The sequence below is a fragment of the Sorex fumeus genome, unplaced genomic scaffold (genome assembly GCF_029834395.1).
Source record: "Sorex fumeus unplaced genomic scaffold, SorFum_2.1 ptg000178l, whole genome shotgun sequence".
NCBI lineage: Eukaryota > Metazoa > Chordata > Mammalia > Eulipotyphla > Soricidae > Sorex > Sorex fumeus.
The window spans coordinates 576,882-594,283 of NW_026606235.1; the positions used below are offsets into that span (position 1 = coordinate 576,882).

The 17,402-nt window shown below is 59.9% G+C and overlaps 2 protein-coding genes across 2 annotated transcripts; both read left to right on the forward strand.

Moving 5' to 3' along the window:
- The first annotated feature begins 1,401 nt into the window (after positions 1-1,401).
- On the forward strand, positions 1,402-11,629 carry LOC130017132 (interferon regulatory factor 4-like). Its single transcript, XM_056107830.1, has 8 exons — positions 1,402-1,637; positions 5,865-6,054; positions 6,340-6,437; positions 7,049-7,157; positions 7,265-7,330; positions 8,511-8,882; positions 9,627-9,745; positions 10,026-11,629. Exons 1-8 carry the CDS (start codon positions 1,428-1,430, stop codon positions 10,308-10,310), a joined length of 1,449 nt encoding a protein of 482 aa, XP_055963805.1. The 5' UTR covers positions 1,402-1,427; the 3' UTR covers positions 10,311-11,629.
- A 1,598-nt stretch (positions 11,630-13,227) lies between these two features.
- Positions 13,228-14,522, forward strand: LOC130017184 (forkhead box protein S1-like). The gene has a single exon (XM_056107890.1). The coding sequence runs from the start codon at positions 13,417-13,419 to the stop codon at positions 14,407-14,409; it is 993 nt and encodes a 330-aa protein (XP_055963865.1). The 5' UTR covers positions 13,228-13,416; the 3' UTR covers positions 14,410-14,522.
- The last annotated feature ends 2,880 nt before the right edge of the window (positions 14,523-17,402 follow it).

Here is a 17,402-nt window from a genome sequence, read left to right on the forward strand (position 1 = left end):
CCTCAACCCCCGCCCATTCTTGATTTTTTTTTTTTTTTTGAGCCACACCTGGCATTGCTCAGGGCTTCTGGCTCTGCATTCAGGGGTCGCGCCTGGCCTGACCGGGCTGAGGGTAAGGGCAACACCTTACCTGGCTACCGCCCCTGCACTCCCCGCCCCCAGCCTTATATTCCCTAGATGTAGTTGGAGAAGCCCCTACACCGACTTCTCCCTGCAGGTGGTCCCTTCACTACCACCACCACCACCCCACCTGGGAAAGAGCTCAGAGAAAAACCCCAAGAGCTACACCGCAACAGTGCTGCTGAAGTACTGGATTTGAACTTCAGCAGCACTAATCCTAGGGCGATTGTTTGGATCCTTCTAGATCTTTCTAGACTTGGAGGTCACAGGAAGGAGCCTCTGCCCTCCAGTTTGTTCTGCACATACTCAGCAAGGAGGTTCCTTCGGAACTCCTGACCCTCTTCCCACCCACCTACCCCATTCGGCAAGGAGTGATGCAAACGCTAACAGAACCCTTGCCAAGAGAAGATCACAGACCACCAGGAATTCATTCGCTGTATTGCCGGGTACACGGAGAGGCGGGGTAGGCTCCTGGTGCCAAGGGACACAGGTTCGAATCCCACGAAGAGATTTTCGCCTCTTGGGAGCTTGGCACCTCTTTAGAACCTTGTTACAGAACTTGGTGCTCTCAGAACCTCCTCTCAGAAGCAGTAAATGCAGGAAAGGCTCTAGCAAAGCCTGGCACTGTGGGGGTCAGCCAGTACATGGGTGTGTCAGGGCTTTATGGAAGGAAATCATACTCGAGTGTGGCTGTGCACAGAGCTGGGAGCGTCCCCTGGGACTGGGGTTCCTTAGAATGGGTTGCTGGGCTTCCTGGCCAGAAAATCTGGTTCTGCAGATCTGCAGGCAGAGGCTAAGAATATGCAAGATGGGGGTGGGGGAAAGGAGGGGGGCAACGGTGGGGGTCACCCAAAGGTGCTTGCAGCATGTGAAGCACGTGCTCAGCCAGGGAACTATATGTCTGACCCAAGAGCCTGTGTGTGGGGGGAGGGGGGCTGGAGGGCACACCTGGTGGTGCTCAGAGCTTGCTTGCTCCCTGCGTGCTGCTCTGGAAGAGGTGGGCAGTAGAGAAGGCGCCCTTAGCTGCCTCTGTGTCCCCGGGTCTTTTGGGAGAAGTGAGAAGCCCTGAAACCCTGCCAGCCCCTCCCCGCCGATCCCGAGAAAGAAGCCCAAAGCGCCCGCTTTCCTGGGAAGAGGAAAACTCCCCGCACCCGCGCGTCCGCCCTCCGCGCCCAGCGACCTCGAAAGGGCCGGCCCGGGGAGCCCAAAAAATGAAAGTGAAACCCGACCGGCCGGGCCCCGGCGACTTTCGCTTTCGCGCACCCTGCAGGTGGCCGCGCCCGCGCCCGCGCCCATGGCCCGCGCGCATGGCCCGCGACCCCTGGCGCGCGGCGGAGGGCCAGGGCCCCGGCGGCCCGCGACCCCTGCGTCTCCGCGACTGGCTGGTGGCGCAGATCGAGAGCGGGCGCTACGCGGGCTTGCGCTGGGAGGACGCGGCCAAGACCGTGTTCCGCATCCCCTGGAAGCACGCGGCCAAGCAGGACTACCGGGCGCAGCGGGACGCGGCGCTCTTCAGGGTAAGTCCTGCCGAAGGGGCACTCGGACGCCCCTGGACACCGCCTGGGCTCTTCCCGATGCCTCTTTGCACCACTCCCCAGGGCGAAATCAGACAGCCCGCCAACTGCGGGCTGGAAATTCCGGCAACTCCCCGCTGAAAGCGTGTTCAGGGGTCCCCTCCCCCGCAGGGCGTCGCTTCCCTTGCTCAATCCTCACTCACTCTCTGCCCCGGGCAGGCTCTCGCCCACCGAAAGTTTAAACGCGGGAACCTCTGCCCTGAGCGTAAGCAGCGGCCAGCCCACCCCACGCACAGACGCCTCCACCTCAGCCCCCCTGATCTCTGCCGGCCCCCGATTCCTGATCCCATCCCCACCGCCATCTCCGCCCCAGCTGCTGCCCAATTCTCCAGTTACTAGATTTAAGGCTGGGATCAACTGCCTTTGTCTACTCTGACCTCTGGGGGGGCAGAGGCTGGGGTCCCTCCCTCTTCCATGCTCTCAGAACCTCTGTCCCTACCTCTCATCCTCACCTGCCTCAGTTTCCTCTTCCCGGTTTGGTCCATGTTTCTCAGCCTCCAACCCCAGCCTCTCCTCTTCCAGAGACCCGCACCCTCCAATCTCCTTCTGTGCTTGAATCCCTTAAATTCCTGTTCTGCTGCGTTTCCACCACCACAGCCTTGAGCCCCACGCTTCCTGGTCAGGGGCCTCTGGACACTGTGCCTCAGTGGCCCAAACCTCTCCCACTCAGCACAGCTCCGGACCACACACCTCAGCTCCCCCCTACTCACTCCCCTTTCCCCTGTGGGAGATGAGGCCCACACAGCCGAACACAGGGCAGGTGCCCCAACCTGTCACTGCTGTCCCAACCTCATCCCGATCCCTTACTGAGACCAGTGGTGCCTCCTCCAGTCCTGCAGCTTGGACCCATTGCCACCATTACTCCCCAAGACACTCCCTCCCCACTGCCACAGTGCCCATGGCTTCTTGCATCACCCATTCCTCATCCCCCCTCGGTCCCTCAGAGGGAGTTTTCTCTCCCCTCAGTTTTATTCAGGCGCCGTGATGTAAAATTCTGTTAATGTTAGCGTTTCAGGTGTATAATGTTACAACTCCACATCCACCCACAGTGCCAATGTCCATCCACCAAAGTCCCGAGGTCTCCCCCTGCCCCCACCCTGCCCCCTGGGCAGACCCGGGGTCTTACCACGGAGGAAGGACCTTGGCCATCTGTGATGCCCTTACTCGGTTTCCTTATGCTCCACGCCTGAGAGAGCTCATTCTGCGTTTGTCCCTCTCCCTCTGGATGATTTCCCTCGGCTTAATACCCTCTTGTTCTGTGCATGTTGCAGTTATTTGCTAGATTTCATAGTTTTTGTTTTGGGGGGAGGGTCACCCAGTGAGGCTCAGGGGTTATTCCTGGCTCTGCATTCAGGAATTATGCCTGGTGGTGCTTAGGGGACTTGCCTGGCGATGCTAAGGGGACTGTGTGGGGTGCCAGGGATCGAACCCGAGTCAGCTGGCCACATGCAGGGCAAGCGCTCCACCACTCCAGCCACTGCTTTCATCTTGCTCAGAGGGATCTAAGTGTCCCTCTTGCCTTGACACTCCCATCCTCAGGATCCTTCTGTGGCTCCCCAGTGTCCTCAGGATAAAGTCCCACCTCCTCACCACGACCTTAAGCCCTGCAGAAATGGCTCCTCCCTGGCCTCATCTCTCTCCACGACCCACCTCAACTTTACACCCGGCTCCACGGTTCTTTCGGTTTCTAAATGTTTCGCATCTCGGTCCACGGCCAGACCTTTGCACACGTGCTTCCCTCTGCCTGGAACACTTTTCCTTGCCTGGCCAACACCCCTCGTGCTCAGCGCAAACAGCTGCTTCTCAGAGGAGCTGCGTGCAGGCAGCTCCAGCTCTGCTTCCCTCAACTCACCCCTGCTCCCTTCTGCTCCCCCACCCCCACCCACTGCCACAACTTTCCCTGGGAATGCTAAGCACTACTCAGGGTGTACTTAGTTAGTGTAGAGCATCTGGCTGCATGATCTGTTCCTAGATAGAGATGTATGTGCTGTTCGGAGGCGGGAAATACTGAGGGCTGTCCCCCACTTCCTTCCAGCTGCTTTTTTTTTTTTTTTTTTTGCTTTTTGGTTCATACCTGACATTGCACAGGGGTTACTCCTGGCTCTGCACTCGGAATTACTCCTGGCAGTGCTCGGGGGACCATATGGGATGCTAGGAAATGAACCCAGTTTGGCCACAAGCAAGGCAAACACCCTACCCGCTGTGCTATCGCTCCAGCCCCCCCCCCTTCCAGCTGTTTTGACCCATCCCTTAACACACTAACTCCCCCCCACACCCGACTTCCAACCCCCTCAGGGACCCTGGGTCCCTAGAATAAAAACTTGGCCTGGAGGATATTCACAGTTTCTTTTTCCTGATCTCCTGTTCTCCTTACTGCCATAATAGTCCTTTTCAGAAGGGACACAGGTCCCTCTCTGACACCAAGTCACCCTGCTGTGGATGTCCCTGCATCTGTGAGAATTCCTTTGGAATTGAAATTTCTGCTCAGAGAAGAGACTTTCCCTTAAGGTCACCACCCAGAAGCACTTTCTTGTGCCAAGCTCCGCCCATCGTGTCCACATCCTGACCAGCCCTGGTCTTGGTCAACTTGGAGATGGCAGCTCCTATTTTTATCTGCATCTGTCTATACCAGTGAGTTTAAGGACTTTCTTGTGTGCTTCTACGTATCCAGCTTCCTTCGTAAAGCACGAATTTGTTTTTTAACCACGTAGATTTTTCTATTGAGTTATAATTCACATGTTCTACAATTCATCCTTTTGAGGAAATGAACCCAGTGCAGGGTTTTAGGATCTTCTCAAAGTCAAGCTGCTATCTCCATGCTAACACCAGAGTGGTTTTAGCACCAGAAGAAACTCTGCTTCCTGTATGGTTACTCTCTGCTCCACCCTCCCCAGCAGCCGGCAATCACTAATTATTTCCTAACAATGTTCTATTTTGAAGATTTCTTATAAATGGGATCATATAATCTGCTGCCCTTCGTGTCTGTACTGGAAACTGTTCTTCTCCTTTGTTAGGGAAATTTTTTTCTTGCAGGGGTGTGATGAGGAATGTTCTGTTTCTTGTTGATTTGCAGAAGTTTCTTGTAGCTTCTAGATTTTGGTTTCTTGCTGATTTGGTTTTTGTTTCTTTGTGGATTTTTTACAGTTTTTTTTTTTTTTTTGGCCTCGTGGTTCATGCCTTTGAAGTTCTATTTAAGAAGCACCCTCTCTGCCTGTAGATTTTTCTCCTATATTATCTTCTATCTGTTTTACCGTTCCACCTCTTTTTTTTTTTGCTTTTTGGGTCACACTTGGCGATGCACAGGGGTTACTCCTGGCTCTGCACTCAGGAATCACCCCTGGAGGTGCTCAGGGGACCATATGGGATGCTGGGAATCGAACCCGAGTTGGCACGTGCAAGGCAAACGCCCTACCGGCTGTGTGTTGCTCCAGCCGCCCCCCACCCCGTTCCACCTCTTAACTTTGCTTTTCTTAATCATCTGTGTCAATGGGTCAGGATTTTGTTTGATGTTTCTCCGGATAGCAAATCGCTACCATGGGTTTTTTATCTCACCTCCCTCTAGCTTTTGTTGATCACAATCCATTCCTTGGAAGTTGTAATAAACTCAGCTGTTTGCATCCTTTAGACTTGAGTTCCTTGGAAACAGGGACCATGTCATAGTGTTCCCCCATTCAGCCCTGAACCTCTAGCTCTGGTAATTAAGAGCAGCTCCCAAGGGAACAGGGAAATAGCTCAATTGACTGCAGTACATGCTTTGTATGTGGGGAACCCCAAATCCAGCACCACACAGCCCCTCCAAGGACAGCCTGGTATATCCCCCAATAGTTTTCAGAATTTTAAATTTTTTAAATTTTCCAGAATATGGGGCTGGAGTGAAGCACAGCGGGTAGGGCGGCCTTGCACGCAGCCAACCCGGGCTTGATTGCCAGCATCCCATATGGTCCACCGAGCACCTCCAGGAGTGATTCCTGTGTGCAGAGCCAGGAGTTAGCCCTGAGCAACGCCCAGTGTGACCCAAAAAGAAAAAAAAAAATTTCCAGAATATGTGTGTGAGAGGGAAGGACATGGGGGTGTTCAGAGAAGGGTGGGAGGCAAAGCCGTCCTCCCCCTCCACGGGGTGCTGCTGCCTTCCCAGGCTGTTCCCCCCAAACGCCCCCTGCTTACCCCCAGGCCTGGGCCATATACAAGGGCAAACACCAGGAGGGCATTGACAAGGAGGACCCCCCTGCTTGGAAAACGCGGCTCCGCTGTGCCCTCAACAAGAGCACCGACTTCCTCGAGGTGCGGGAGAGCAGCCAGCTGGACTGTGACGACCCCTACAAGGTCTACCGGATTGTGTCAGATGGAGCCCCCCGGCCAGGTATCGCTGCCCCTGCCACGCGGCTGAGCCGAGCTCACTTTACCACTCTGCCAGATGGATGGGATGTGGTGGGCTTCCGGAGCCGCGCGTCCTGGGCTGGTCGCTCAGCCCCTCACAGACCAACCCCAGTTCTCTCCCCATTCAAGAAGGGGGCAACCAAGGCCCAGAGAGAGCCAGGCGTGCCCAGGATTGCAGGGAGGGACTCGTGTCTGGGATCATTCTGGTGGAGAGGGAGGGTTCTCTCTTGTCACCCAGAAGGCAACCAGGTCACTCTACTCCATCCAGTTCCCCAGGATTTTGCTCCCCTTGAAAAGAAGGGCCATTTCCAGAGCCAGCAGGCGCCCCCTGGAGAAGTGACCGGGCTGGACCACAGCACAGAAAAGGTCAGCATGTCCCCACCTTCCAGCCCCGTGGGTCCCTGTCCCCACCCTGGGCAGCTGCTTCCTCTCCCCGACTACGCTCTCACCTCCATCGCCTGCCGCCCTCCCTCTGCCCACACTTCCCTCAGCGTCCACTACTCCACTCCCGAGCAGTTCCAGTCCTACCACTCAGTCCCTGCCCATGCCCTCGGCCCATCTCGCTCTTGCCATCACTCCATCATCTCCCTCCGCCCGAACCCCCTTCACCACCACCACCTTGGCCCCATTACCTCTCACCTGCATCTCTGACGAGGTTCATTTCTCTGTCCCCATCACCCGGGTTCCATCCGCCATCCCTAGGGCCCCTCAGCAGCCATCCCGGTGCTGGTCCCATGGCTCCAGCACCTCCCACCCTGGTCCCTCCAAGCACTCGCTCCCTGCAAGCTTCGTTTCCAACCCATCACCTTCAGTGGGTCTTCAGCTCTCTCTTTTCCTCTGGTTAGGGGGCAGGGGCTGGGAACCCCAAAGTCTTACCCCACCCCAGCCACCCCAATGGGACAGTCGGGGGACATCTGTGCCCACAGTCGCCCTCTCCCACCCTTGTGATCCTCACGACTGTCTCTCCTGACGCCCAGGATGGCTGTGAATCAGCCACCGTGAAGGATGAGGAGCCGCATCCCCGAGGGGCCCAGAGGGGTTCCTTGCCACCAGCTGCCCTGCCCCCAGATCCTCTGGCTGACCACAGTAAGAACGAGGACGGGGCTCCCCCTCACCTCTCATGTCCCCTGCATGACCTGGATGTAGGGGTGCAGGCCCAGGACGAGGTGGGCCACACTCTGCTCTGTCCCCAGGGTACCAAGCTCAGGAGCTGTCTCTTCCCTGGATGCCCTCACCCTGGCAGGACTTTGGCCACTCTGGTAAGGAGGCTGGAGCCCCTGCCCGCTGACCATGCACAGAACCGGGGAGAGACAGGGCAGGAGCCAGACCCGCAGTGACCACAGCTGACACTCACTGGGAGTGCGGTCCGCCCATGCCCCTTGCGGGACCTACTGCCTGTCACAGCTGGGGAACCCCTGAGGCTCAGTGAGAGGTCGGGATGCGAAGTCCACGGCTCTCACCGCCGTGATCCCTGCTGGCACCTCGTGTGAGGGTCATGCTTGGTGGTGGCAACTGTTTCCTCCAGGATTAAAAGTTTGCTGGGTGGACGCTTACTCCAGAAGAATTCCAGAAGTTGAGTCTGGGAGGGCTTTGCTTGTGCCCCATAGTACAGATGATCCTAAGCCCAACTCCCAGTTGTTTCTACTAAAAGTGACTTATCAGTACTCCCCCATTACTACCACCATCTGCCATTCCCACCACTACCGCCACTACTCCCACCACCATGACTGTTCCCACCACCACCACCACCATTACTACTACTATCAACCCCCCCTGCCACAGCCACCACCGCTACACTACTACTACCACCGCTGCTACTCTACTACTACCACTGCTGATACTCTACTACTACTACCACTACTACTAACACCACTGCTACTACTCTACTACTATTACCACTATTATTCTACTACTACCACTGCTACTACTCTAGTATTACTATCACCACCACTACTCTACTACTCCTACTGATACTACTTTACTACCACTGCTACTCTACTACTACCACTGCTAATACTCTACCACAACCACCGCCGCTACTCTACTACTACCTCCATGGCTACTCTACTACTACCACCACTGCCACCCTTACTATTGCCACTGCTACTCTACTACTACCACTATTTACTCCCACCACAGCTGCTACTGCTACTACTGCTTCTGCTTCCTCTTCTGTTATTGCTACCACCATCACGCTACTCCCATCAGTACCATTGCCACTGCCATATCACCACCATGCTTGCTACTTTGACTACAGCTACTGCTACGGCCACCACCACCACCCTACTCTCACCGCTATTGCGACCACCGCCATTCCAACTATTGCTGCGGCCGTACCACAGAGTCACTATGCCTTCCTAGGAGGCACCCGGAGCCCCTCTGCAGGGAGGGCTGGAGGGGGCGTGCAGTGAGGTCTCAGGTGCCCTCTCCCTTTGGCAGACTGCTGGCTGCACGTGCGGCTGTTCTACGGCGCGGAGTTGGTGAGGGAGGCCACAGTGCACACGGCTGAGGGCTGCCACCTGTGCCCCCGGGCCGCCGTCGGATCTGCAGAGCACCTGCTGGGGTGGCCCCGGCATGTGGCGCAGTTTTGCTTCCCGGAGCCCCCGCCCGGCGCCCACGTGCTGCGGCGCCTGCTGCCACACCTGGAGCGCGGCGTGCTGCTGTGGGTGCTGCCCGAGGGCGTCTTCGCCAAGCGCCTGTGCCAGGGCCGTGTATATTGGCGTGGCCCGCTCGCCCCGCACCGCACGCGGCCGAACAAGCTGGAGCGCGAACGCACCTTCCAGCTGCTGGACACGCGCCGCTTCCTCGCGGGTGAGGCCATGGGGAGCCCGCGGCCGGGCAGCAGGGGAGGCCGGCAAGAGGTGGGTGCAGGGACGCGGGCTGACGGGGATGGACGGGGACCTCGGCTGGACCCAGGTGCCCAGGACTGGGAGCGGTCTGGGGCAGGTGCATCCGGAAGTGAACAGGAGTCTGGCACTGGGGTGGGCAGCCAGTATCGGGCATGGGCACGTGGGTAGGCTTAGAAAACTAAGCCTAATGTGGGTGTCGGGTCAGGCACAAGCAATGTATGCCACTACCAGGCACAGAGTGGCAGTAGATATGGAGTGGGCATAAGAGAATACTGAGGGGGGGGGGCTGGAGCAATAGCACCGCGGGTAGGGCGTTTGCCTTGCATGTGGCCACCTCGGGTTCGATTCCCAGCATCCCATATGGTCCCCCGAGCACCGCCAAGAATGATTCCTGAGTGCAAAGCCAGGAGTAACCCCTGAGCATCGCCGGGTATGACCCAAAAAGCAAAAAAAAAAAAAAAAAAAAAAAAAAAGAGAGAGAGAGAGAGAATGCTGGGGCAAAGGGGCACAGGACATGGAGCTTGGGTGCTGAAGGCGATTCATAAATGGGCCCCCGAGACAGGCATCAGGACGGCAAGTAGGTGCAAGGCCTGGGCACACAGTGAGGGTGGGATTATAGGGCATGGCACGGGTTATGTGCACAAGGTGGGCACTGGGGCATGTAGGATACCCATCTGGGTCCAACACCCGCTGTCTCATGCCATAGAACTGCATGCCCACTTGCTGGATGGTTGCCCGGAGCCCGAATACAAGATCCGACTGTGCTTTGGGGAGGAGTACCCGGGGCCCCCGGGCCAGCCTGAGGAGCGGCTGATCATGGTTCACGTGAGTCAGTTCCACTCTAGCTGCCGACTGCACGTGCCGGCCCCGGTCAGCCTTGTCCATCACCGTCCCCAGTCCAGCCCCTGTCACAGACTGTGTCACAGTCCCCCAGCACAGCTCCTGTCAGACTGTCCCTCACGGTCCCCAGCCCAGCAGGCTGGCAGGTTCTATGGTTTGTGCCTCTGCACATAAGTTACCTTGGGGGCTTCAATTTCCACAGGAAGCTCAGGGTGGGTGCAGGGGTGGGTGCCACAGAGGGTTGGCTCACCGCCTGCACCCACAGGTGGAACCCCTCTTCGCCCGAGAACTCCTCCTTCGTTCCAAGGGTCTGAACCAAGGGGGCTCTGTGGCCCGGAGTCTGCAGCCGAGTCAGCCTGAAGAGCCGCTTCCTCCTCTCAGACTGTCCTTCAGAGTCCCCCTGCCCAGCTCAGCCTCTCTCCCTCAAGTGTGCCCAGCGCAGCGGGCCGCTGACACTACCTGCAGCCCTGCCCACATCATGCCAGCAACCAGGGAACCCCTCACCGCACATGGCCCAGGTCAGGGGGACAGTGGAAGCCCCCACCTCTGACAGCTCAGCAGCGGGTAGACTGGCCCTGGGCCTGGGCCCGGCTCCTCAGGCAGAAATGGCAGCTACACTGGAGGTTCCGGGAACTGCTGGTGAGGAAACAAGACTCAATCTCTGGGGGCCTCGCCGGGATGGCCTGGCCTTCAGCTGCCGCACGACAAGCACCACCTGCAGATGCGGAAAGGCTGTAGAACGCCACTCTCGCTCATGCCTTTCCTGCCCCGGAGCCCATGAGCACATTTGCTGAATAACAAAGTGGTACCGCTGTGCCCTGTGGGGCTCTTACTTGACTGTGGCTTCACCCAAATTTCAGTACCGCAGTCAGCAGTGAGTTCAAGCAATAGTCAGCTCCTCAGGGCTGTTTGGAGGGGGCCACCTACTGGCAGAGTATTCTGTGTATGTGTGTGGGGAGGAGGGTCTCTGGATTTCCAGACCCTCCCTCCCACCTCCCACAAGTCTCTTCTCTTTGGGGGTATGGTGGGAAGGGTTTTCAACACCAGATGACTTAAAGACCAGAAAGATAGTGCAACGGGAACAGGTTGGACATTTGCCTAGCATGTGACTGGACTGGGGTTGATCCCTGGCACCCTATATGGTCCCTCGAGCCCCACTAACAGTAATTCCTGAGTACAGAGCCAGTAGTAACCTCTGAGCATCGCCTAGTGTGGCCCAAAAACCAAACCAACAAACAAAAGAAACAGAAGACTTAAACTCTAAAACGAGGATGCGACCTTTGGTGCCTGCCCAGACCATCTTTGGAGAAACTGACGCAGACCTTCAAACTCCCAAACTGAATATGACCCTCGTGGCCCTGAGCACCATGGCCTGAGCAACATTGCGTTACCCAGACTGAGCACTGAAGGTCCCACTTCCAGGCCAAACATCGCCAGGTGTGATCCTGGGCATCACGCCCCTCCGGCACTGCGGGGGTAGCCCCTATTAGAAATAAGGGACCGGAGAGATAGTACAGCAGGCAGGGCATTTGCCTTGCATGTGCCCCACCTGGGATTCCATCTCCAGCAACAGGGCGGGGGGGGGACAGTGAAACAGGAAACAAGGTCCCCATCCCCAGTACCGCAAGGAGTAATTCCTGAGTGCAGAGCCAAAAGTAAGCCCAACTGAGCTTAGCCTCGGGTGTTTTAGGCTGGAGCAATAGATTGTACAGCGGGTAGTGTGCTTACTTTGATGTGGCCGACTAAGGTTCCGTCCCCTTCCCCACATATGGGCCCCCAAGCACTGCCATGAGCACCGAGCCAGAAGTAACACCTGAACATTGCTGGGTGTGTCCCCCAAAAAACAAAAGTGAAATAAAGATAACTCAGGTGACGATCTAATACTTCTCTTAGCCTTTTTTTTATCAGGGAGCATTGATCCAACAGAAGATGCAGGTCAATTGGATCTTTAATTTTTTTTCATTCATTCAGAAAATATTTTTTGAGCTTCTCCTCTGTTCCAGTCTAGTACTGAACTGCTAGAGCAGAGCAAGGTCCTTACTCCCTTGGGGCTCACAGTCACTTTTTTCAGCATGTGCGTGCGTGCGTGCGTGTGTGTGTGTGTGTGTGCGTGTGTGTGTGTGTGTGTGTGTGTGTATCTCAGGGCTGTTCCATCCCTACTCCTCACAAAAGGGGGTGGTGTAAAGGAGGTAGAGGATCCAGATACAAATCCTGGTGCTGTGACTCATGAGCTCTGTCTCCTCTTGTGCTTCTCGAATAAACCGGCTTTCTGGTGCAGTGGGTCAAAGGCATCCCGAGGAGGGCGCAGGAAGCTGGTCTTCGTCGAGTGGCAACACTCGCTGCCTGGCCAACATCCCTCCTCGGGGGTGGGAGAGGCTAGAGGAGGCTGAGCCTCTATCAGAAGGCCCAGCTGTGCCGGGTTGGTGGTCCCCCAGCCCAAGGCTGCAGTCTTCAGAGATAGAGCCCTCCCACCCCACCCTGCAGTCCAGAGCCACAGCCTTACCCTGCTTTTCTCTGTGTGCAACTCTCCAGGGACTCTCTTTCTGTAAGGGATCCCAGTGCTCCTTGCCATGGCCCAGACAGCTGAGGGGTCCCCGTTTCCACTTTCAAGAAGGGGAAACTGGGGCTCACACCAAGACAGGGACTTGCTGAAGTCTGGACGGGTGGCTGCCCTACCTTCGCAGGACACTAGAGGGCGCTGGGGCTCGGCAGAAAGGGTCAGGAAGCCTTCCTGGCCAGCGGGCAGCCGTCCGGCGAACACCCACTGCGAGGAGGCCTGGGAATAGGGTGGCCTGCCGGCTCTGCACCGAGTGAGAAGGCGGGGAGCCAGGGGGGCCTTGAGAAGCCTGGGGGCTCTCGCTCTCTCTGCCTCTCCCTCCCTCCCCGTGTCTGCGTCTCTGATCTCTCTCTGTCCCATCTGTGCTTCGGTGATTCTAACCTTCTGTATACTATTTCTCTCTGCATGGCTCTGGATGGGTCTGGTCTGCCTCCGATCCACGCGTGCGTGTGCGTGTGCGTGTGTGTGTGCGTGTGCGTTTGCGCGTGTGTGTGTGTGTGTGTGTGTTTCCTGTCTTGCATGCCTCGACCTCAGCTTGCTTTTTGCCCCCTCTTTTTATGTCTCTGCCTCTGCTCCCTCTGCTCTCTCTCTCCCTCTCTCTCTGTGTCTCTCTGTCTCTGTCTCTCTCTCTCCCTCTCTCTCTCTCTCTCTCTCTCTCTGTGTCTCTCTCTCTCCCTCTCTCTCTCCTCCCTCTCTCTCTTCCCCCTCCCCTGCCTGTTTGTCTGTTTTCTGTCCCATCTCTGTCCCACTGCCTCACATCCTGTCCCAGCTCCCAGCTACCAGCACGCAGCCCGTTAGCATGAGGGCTGGGGGTCTCCGTCGTCCTCGTCCCTGCCCTCCCCTCTCTTCACCCCTGGCGGCTGCTCTCAGCCACCCCCTCCAGGCCTCTCCTGCCCGCCCCTCTTGGGCCTCGAGGGAGGGGGCGAGGGAGGAAAGGGAGGGCAGCCGAGCCGGGGCCCACCCCTTTTTGCCTTTCCAGGCTGGGAGGCTGGGCCAGTGGGCCTTTTAACCAGCCGGGCAGTTGTGCCGGCCGCCAGCTCTGGACGCCCTGCCCGGCCCCTGTGGTCCCAGCCGCCGCAGCCCAGCCCGCCCGGCCAGCATGCAGCAGCCGCCCCCGCCCGGGCCCCCGGCCCCCGCGGCTGAGCCCACCAAGCCTCCCTACAGCTACATCGCCCTGATCGCCATGGCCATCCAGAGCTCGCCGGGCCAGCGGGCCACGCTCAGCGGCATCTACCGCTACATCATGGGCCGCTTCGCCTTCTACCGCCACAACCGGCCCGGCTGGCAGAACAGCATCCGCCACAACCTGTCCCTCAACGAGTGCTTCGTCAAGGTGCCCCGCGACGACCGGAAGCCCGGGAAGGGCAGCTACTGGACGCTGGACCCCGACTGCCACGACATGTTCGAGCACGGCAGCTTCCTGCGCCGTCGCCGCCGCTTCACCCGGCGGGCGGGCACCGAGGGCACCAGGGGCCCTGCCAAGGCGCGCCGCGGCGCCGGCAGAGCCGGCAGCCAGGACGCAGGTGCCCCGGGCACCGCGACGGGAAGGCAGTGCCCCTTCCCGCTGGAGCTGCCCGAGCCTAAGGGCCTCGGCTTCGGGGGCCTGGTGGGGTCTCTGCCAGGGCCCCTGTGCCCGGCAACCACTGACAGCAGGTCTCGGCCTCTGGCGGAGCCCAAGGAGATGCCCACCCCCAAGCCCGCGGGTCCCGGGGAGCTCGCCGTGGGCACCTCGCCATCCCCCTGCCCAGCGTTCGGCTTTCCCGCGGGCTTCTCCGAGGCTGAGGGTTTCGGCAAGACTCCCACGCCCATCTTGGCCCCCGAAACGGGCATCGCGAGCAGCTACCAGTGCCGGCTGCAGACGCTGAACTTCTGCGTGGGAAGCGACTCGGGCCTGGAGCACCTCTTGGCCTCAGCAGCCCCCTCTCCGGCGCCCCCCACCCCGCCAGCCTCGCTCCGAGCCCCCCTGCCCCTGCCAGCTGACCCCAAAGAATCCTGGGTGGCCGGAGGCTTCCCTGTCCAGGGAGGCTCTGGCTACCCACTGGGGCTGCCACCCTGCCTCTACCGGACACCAGGAATGTTCTTCTTTGAATGAAGCCGGCCTGGCCCTGGGCAGCTCCTGCCAGGTCGCGCCTGGCTCCGGGTTCCGGGGAGCCCTCCGAGGACCTCTCTCTGGCGAGCCGACGGCCCCGGGACAAGAAGCCAAGACTGGAGGGGCGACTTGGGGGTGAGGGCGCGGGGCCCCTGGCAAGTCTGCTCTGCGCCTCTCGGGGCCAATAAAGTTGATGTGATCCTCAGGGTCCACTTGCTGGCTGATTGGGGACTCTCGGGGGCGGGGTGGTGGGGTGTTCAGGGGACCCCAGATGCAAGTGTCCCTCGTGATCCCTTCTCCAGTTGGGGACTTTCTGGGGAGTTTCCCAGGGAGACAGAGGAAGGGGGGCAGGGGAGAGGAGGACCCCCGCCATGAACACCCCCACCCAGGCCACGGGGGCAGAGGTCCCTCTGTCCCAAACCATGACTGCAGCAGGGATGAACTACACGGGGTCCACACGGAGGGCGGTGACGCTGTGCCCCACAGCTGGCCACGTCCGCTCCCTGCGCCCCATGTGGCAGCAGCCCTTCCCGGGGCAGGGCCTGGGAGGCTCAGGGTTTGGGGCTCACCGCCCCCCTCCCTCCCCCCGCCTGTTTCAGCCGGCTCTGAGTGGCAGGAGGAAATGGAAAGCAGAGCTCGGAGACTCCCCACCACCCCCGAGCTACAGTTTGGTTGAGGACACGGGGTCACAGGGGAGCTAGTGACCCCTAGAAGGGGGGCGTGGAGCACCAGGCCCGAAAGGCAAGCCCCGACCTCCTATCTGCCATCGCCACCCAGCGCGCGCGCACACACACACACACACACACACACACACACACACACACACACAGCTCCCCGGATGGCCTGGGTGACTCTCAGCGGGGGAGGCTGGGTGCTGCCGGGTGAGGGCAGGTGAGAAGTGACAGTGTGACCTTGGATGGCTCATGGTCTTCTCTGGCCCAGACCTGAGGGGTCTGAACCACCCTGATCCCCAGTACCAACGGCGTGGAGGCAAACAAACATCCTTCTTCCCAAACCTCCCCTCCCTGGTCTACGCCAGGGCTGGCAGGGAGCAGAGAGGGGGCCCAGAGACAGGCAGAGACCCCTCTTTCTGGTCTGGGGCCGAGGGGCCTGGAGGGGGCCTGAGTCTCACGGGGTGACACCCAGGGGGGCCGGGGGCCAGGCAGGCAGCCCAGGCCTCTCTAGGGGCCCCGGCCCGGGCAGGCCGCCATGGCCAGCCGCAGGGCCGGCCCCTCCCCCGCCGGGTCCCCTGGGGCTGGGGAGGAAGCAAGTCTGCTGGGCAGCCCCGGTTGTCTGGTTCCCACAGACTCCAGCGGGGTGGATGGGGACCCGCAGGGTGGGGGCTCACGGCAGCCGGAAGAGGGGGACAGCCTGGCCCATGGTGGGGTCCCCACTGCACCCTCTGAATCCCAGACTGGGACCCCATGGAGAGCCGGGGCGGGGAGGGCTGGGGCAGGGTGGGCCTGTCCATGGCGTGTGGGCCTGTGGACCTGTGGGGGGGGGGGGTCACACGGACAGACAGACAGGACTGGGGCTCCTCCCCAGCTGCGTCAGGGACAGAGGCCTCTGTCGGGCACTGCTTCCTGTGGCGCATTCCTGGGGAGACCTGGTGACCCCAGTCCCCTCCCGCCTGACCCGCTCAGAGGACGGGGAGGCTGGCCCTGCTTCCTGCCCTGCTCACCGTCTGACAGCTCAGCACGTTAACTGGAGTGGGGGGCTTAGCCAGGACAAAGTTGCGCCCCCCACCGCCCCCCGCCACACACACATCCTGTCCTGGGGGACACAGGGAGGGTCAGTCAAGAGCAGCGGCCCACATTGTCCACACTGTTCATTCTCCCGTCGGACCCCCTCCCTAGTCAACAGGAGAGGACAGGGTCCAGCACTCCCTGCCCGCTGCAACTCAGGCCTGGTGCAGGGCCTGCACGATGCCAAGGGCTGGACGGGGCCTGTCCTGGGCCCAGCAGAGACCTGCAGGGTGGGGGCTTACGGCAGCCGGAAGGGGGACGGCCTGGCCCTCAGGGAGGGCGGGACAGACTGGGTCCCCAGGAGACAGGGGACAGGTGGTTGTTTCTGACCTGGGGGCGTGGCCTGGAGAGACCCCCCCCCACCCTCCCCAGAGGGGCTGGGCAGGAGCCCCAGACGACGTAATCTCACGCTGCCCTCGGTGCTGTCCGGCCTGGGACCCCACCCTCTGGGCCTCCTGCCCTCACATTCTTTCCACAAGCAGCAGACACCCTCTGGCTCAGCCCGACCACCCCCACCTGGGCAGGGGTGGGGATGTATGCTGGGTCGGAGGGGTTGGGGGGGGGGTGTGGCACAGAGCTCTTGGGGAAATTCTCAACTCCTAAACCGAGCTGAGCCAGAGAGAGCATCTCGACTCAGACGGTGAGACCGAGACCAGAAAAGGTAAGTGACTGATGCAAAGGCACACAGCAAGGCCCCAGCAGAAGCACGGACCTCGGCTGCCTTCGTTCGTTCATGCTGCGGCTCTCAGCAGAGGGCCCGGGCCCCTCAGCCCCACCCCCACCCCCACCCCCCCACCCCCCGCCAGCCCGTGCAAGCACCCAGGGCACTCTTTGGGCTTTGCAGGCATCGGGAAAGTGGGAACCGAGGCTGCTGGCAGCGGCTCTGGCTCAGCTATTCCCCTCTGAATCGTGGCCGCTCAGATTCTTGGCACCGTGTGCGGGGCGTCTCCTGCCCGGCCTCTGCAGCCCCTCTCTGCGGAGGAGCGGGGAGCACACGGTTCCGGGAAAAGGGGCCGGCAGCTCCCAGAGAATGTGGGCCAGCTCACCTGCAGGCGTGGAGGGTGGGGTGCACTCCCGGCCCCCGCCCCCACCCCCTTCATACCCCCCACCTCCCTCTCTCCCCCCCACCCCCACCCCCAGCCAGGCCACCTCTCTGGACCTCCAGCCTCCACCCAGCTCTTATCTCCCACCCCCCTCCGCCCACTGCTTCCTTCCCCGTCCAGGCATTCCACTGCCCACAGCCCCACGCTC

What these genes read in the sequence shown, in the direction of transcription:
- LOC130017132 (XM_056107830.1), top strand. Translation starts at nt 1,428, where the DNA reads ATGGCCCGCGACCCCTGGCGCGCGGCGGAGGGCCAGGGCCCCGGCGGC. An exon ending in AGATCCTCTGGCTGACCACA is followed by an intron (nt 7,158 to 7,264) that starts GTAAGAACGAGG and finishes CTCTGTCCCCAG; the next exon opens with GGTACCAAGCTCAGGAGCTG. An exon ending in CACGCGCCGCTTCCTCGCGG is followed by an intron (nt 8,883 to 9,626) that starts GTGAGGCCATGG and finishes CTCATGCCATAG; the next exon opens with AACTGCATGCCCACTTGCTG.
- LOC130017184 (XM_056107890.1), top strand. Translation starts at nt 13,417, where the DNA reads ATGCAGCAGCCGCCCCCGCCCGGGCCCCCGGCCCCCGCGGCTGAGCCC.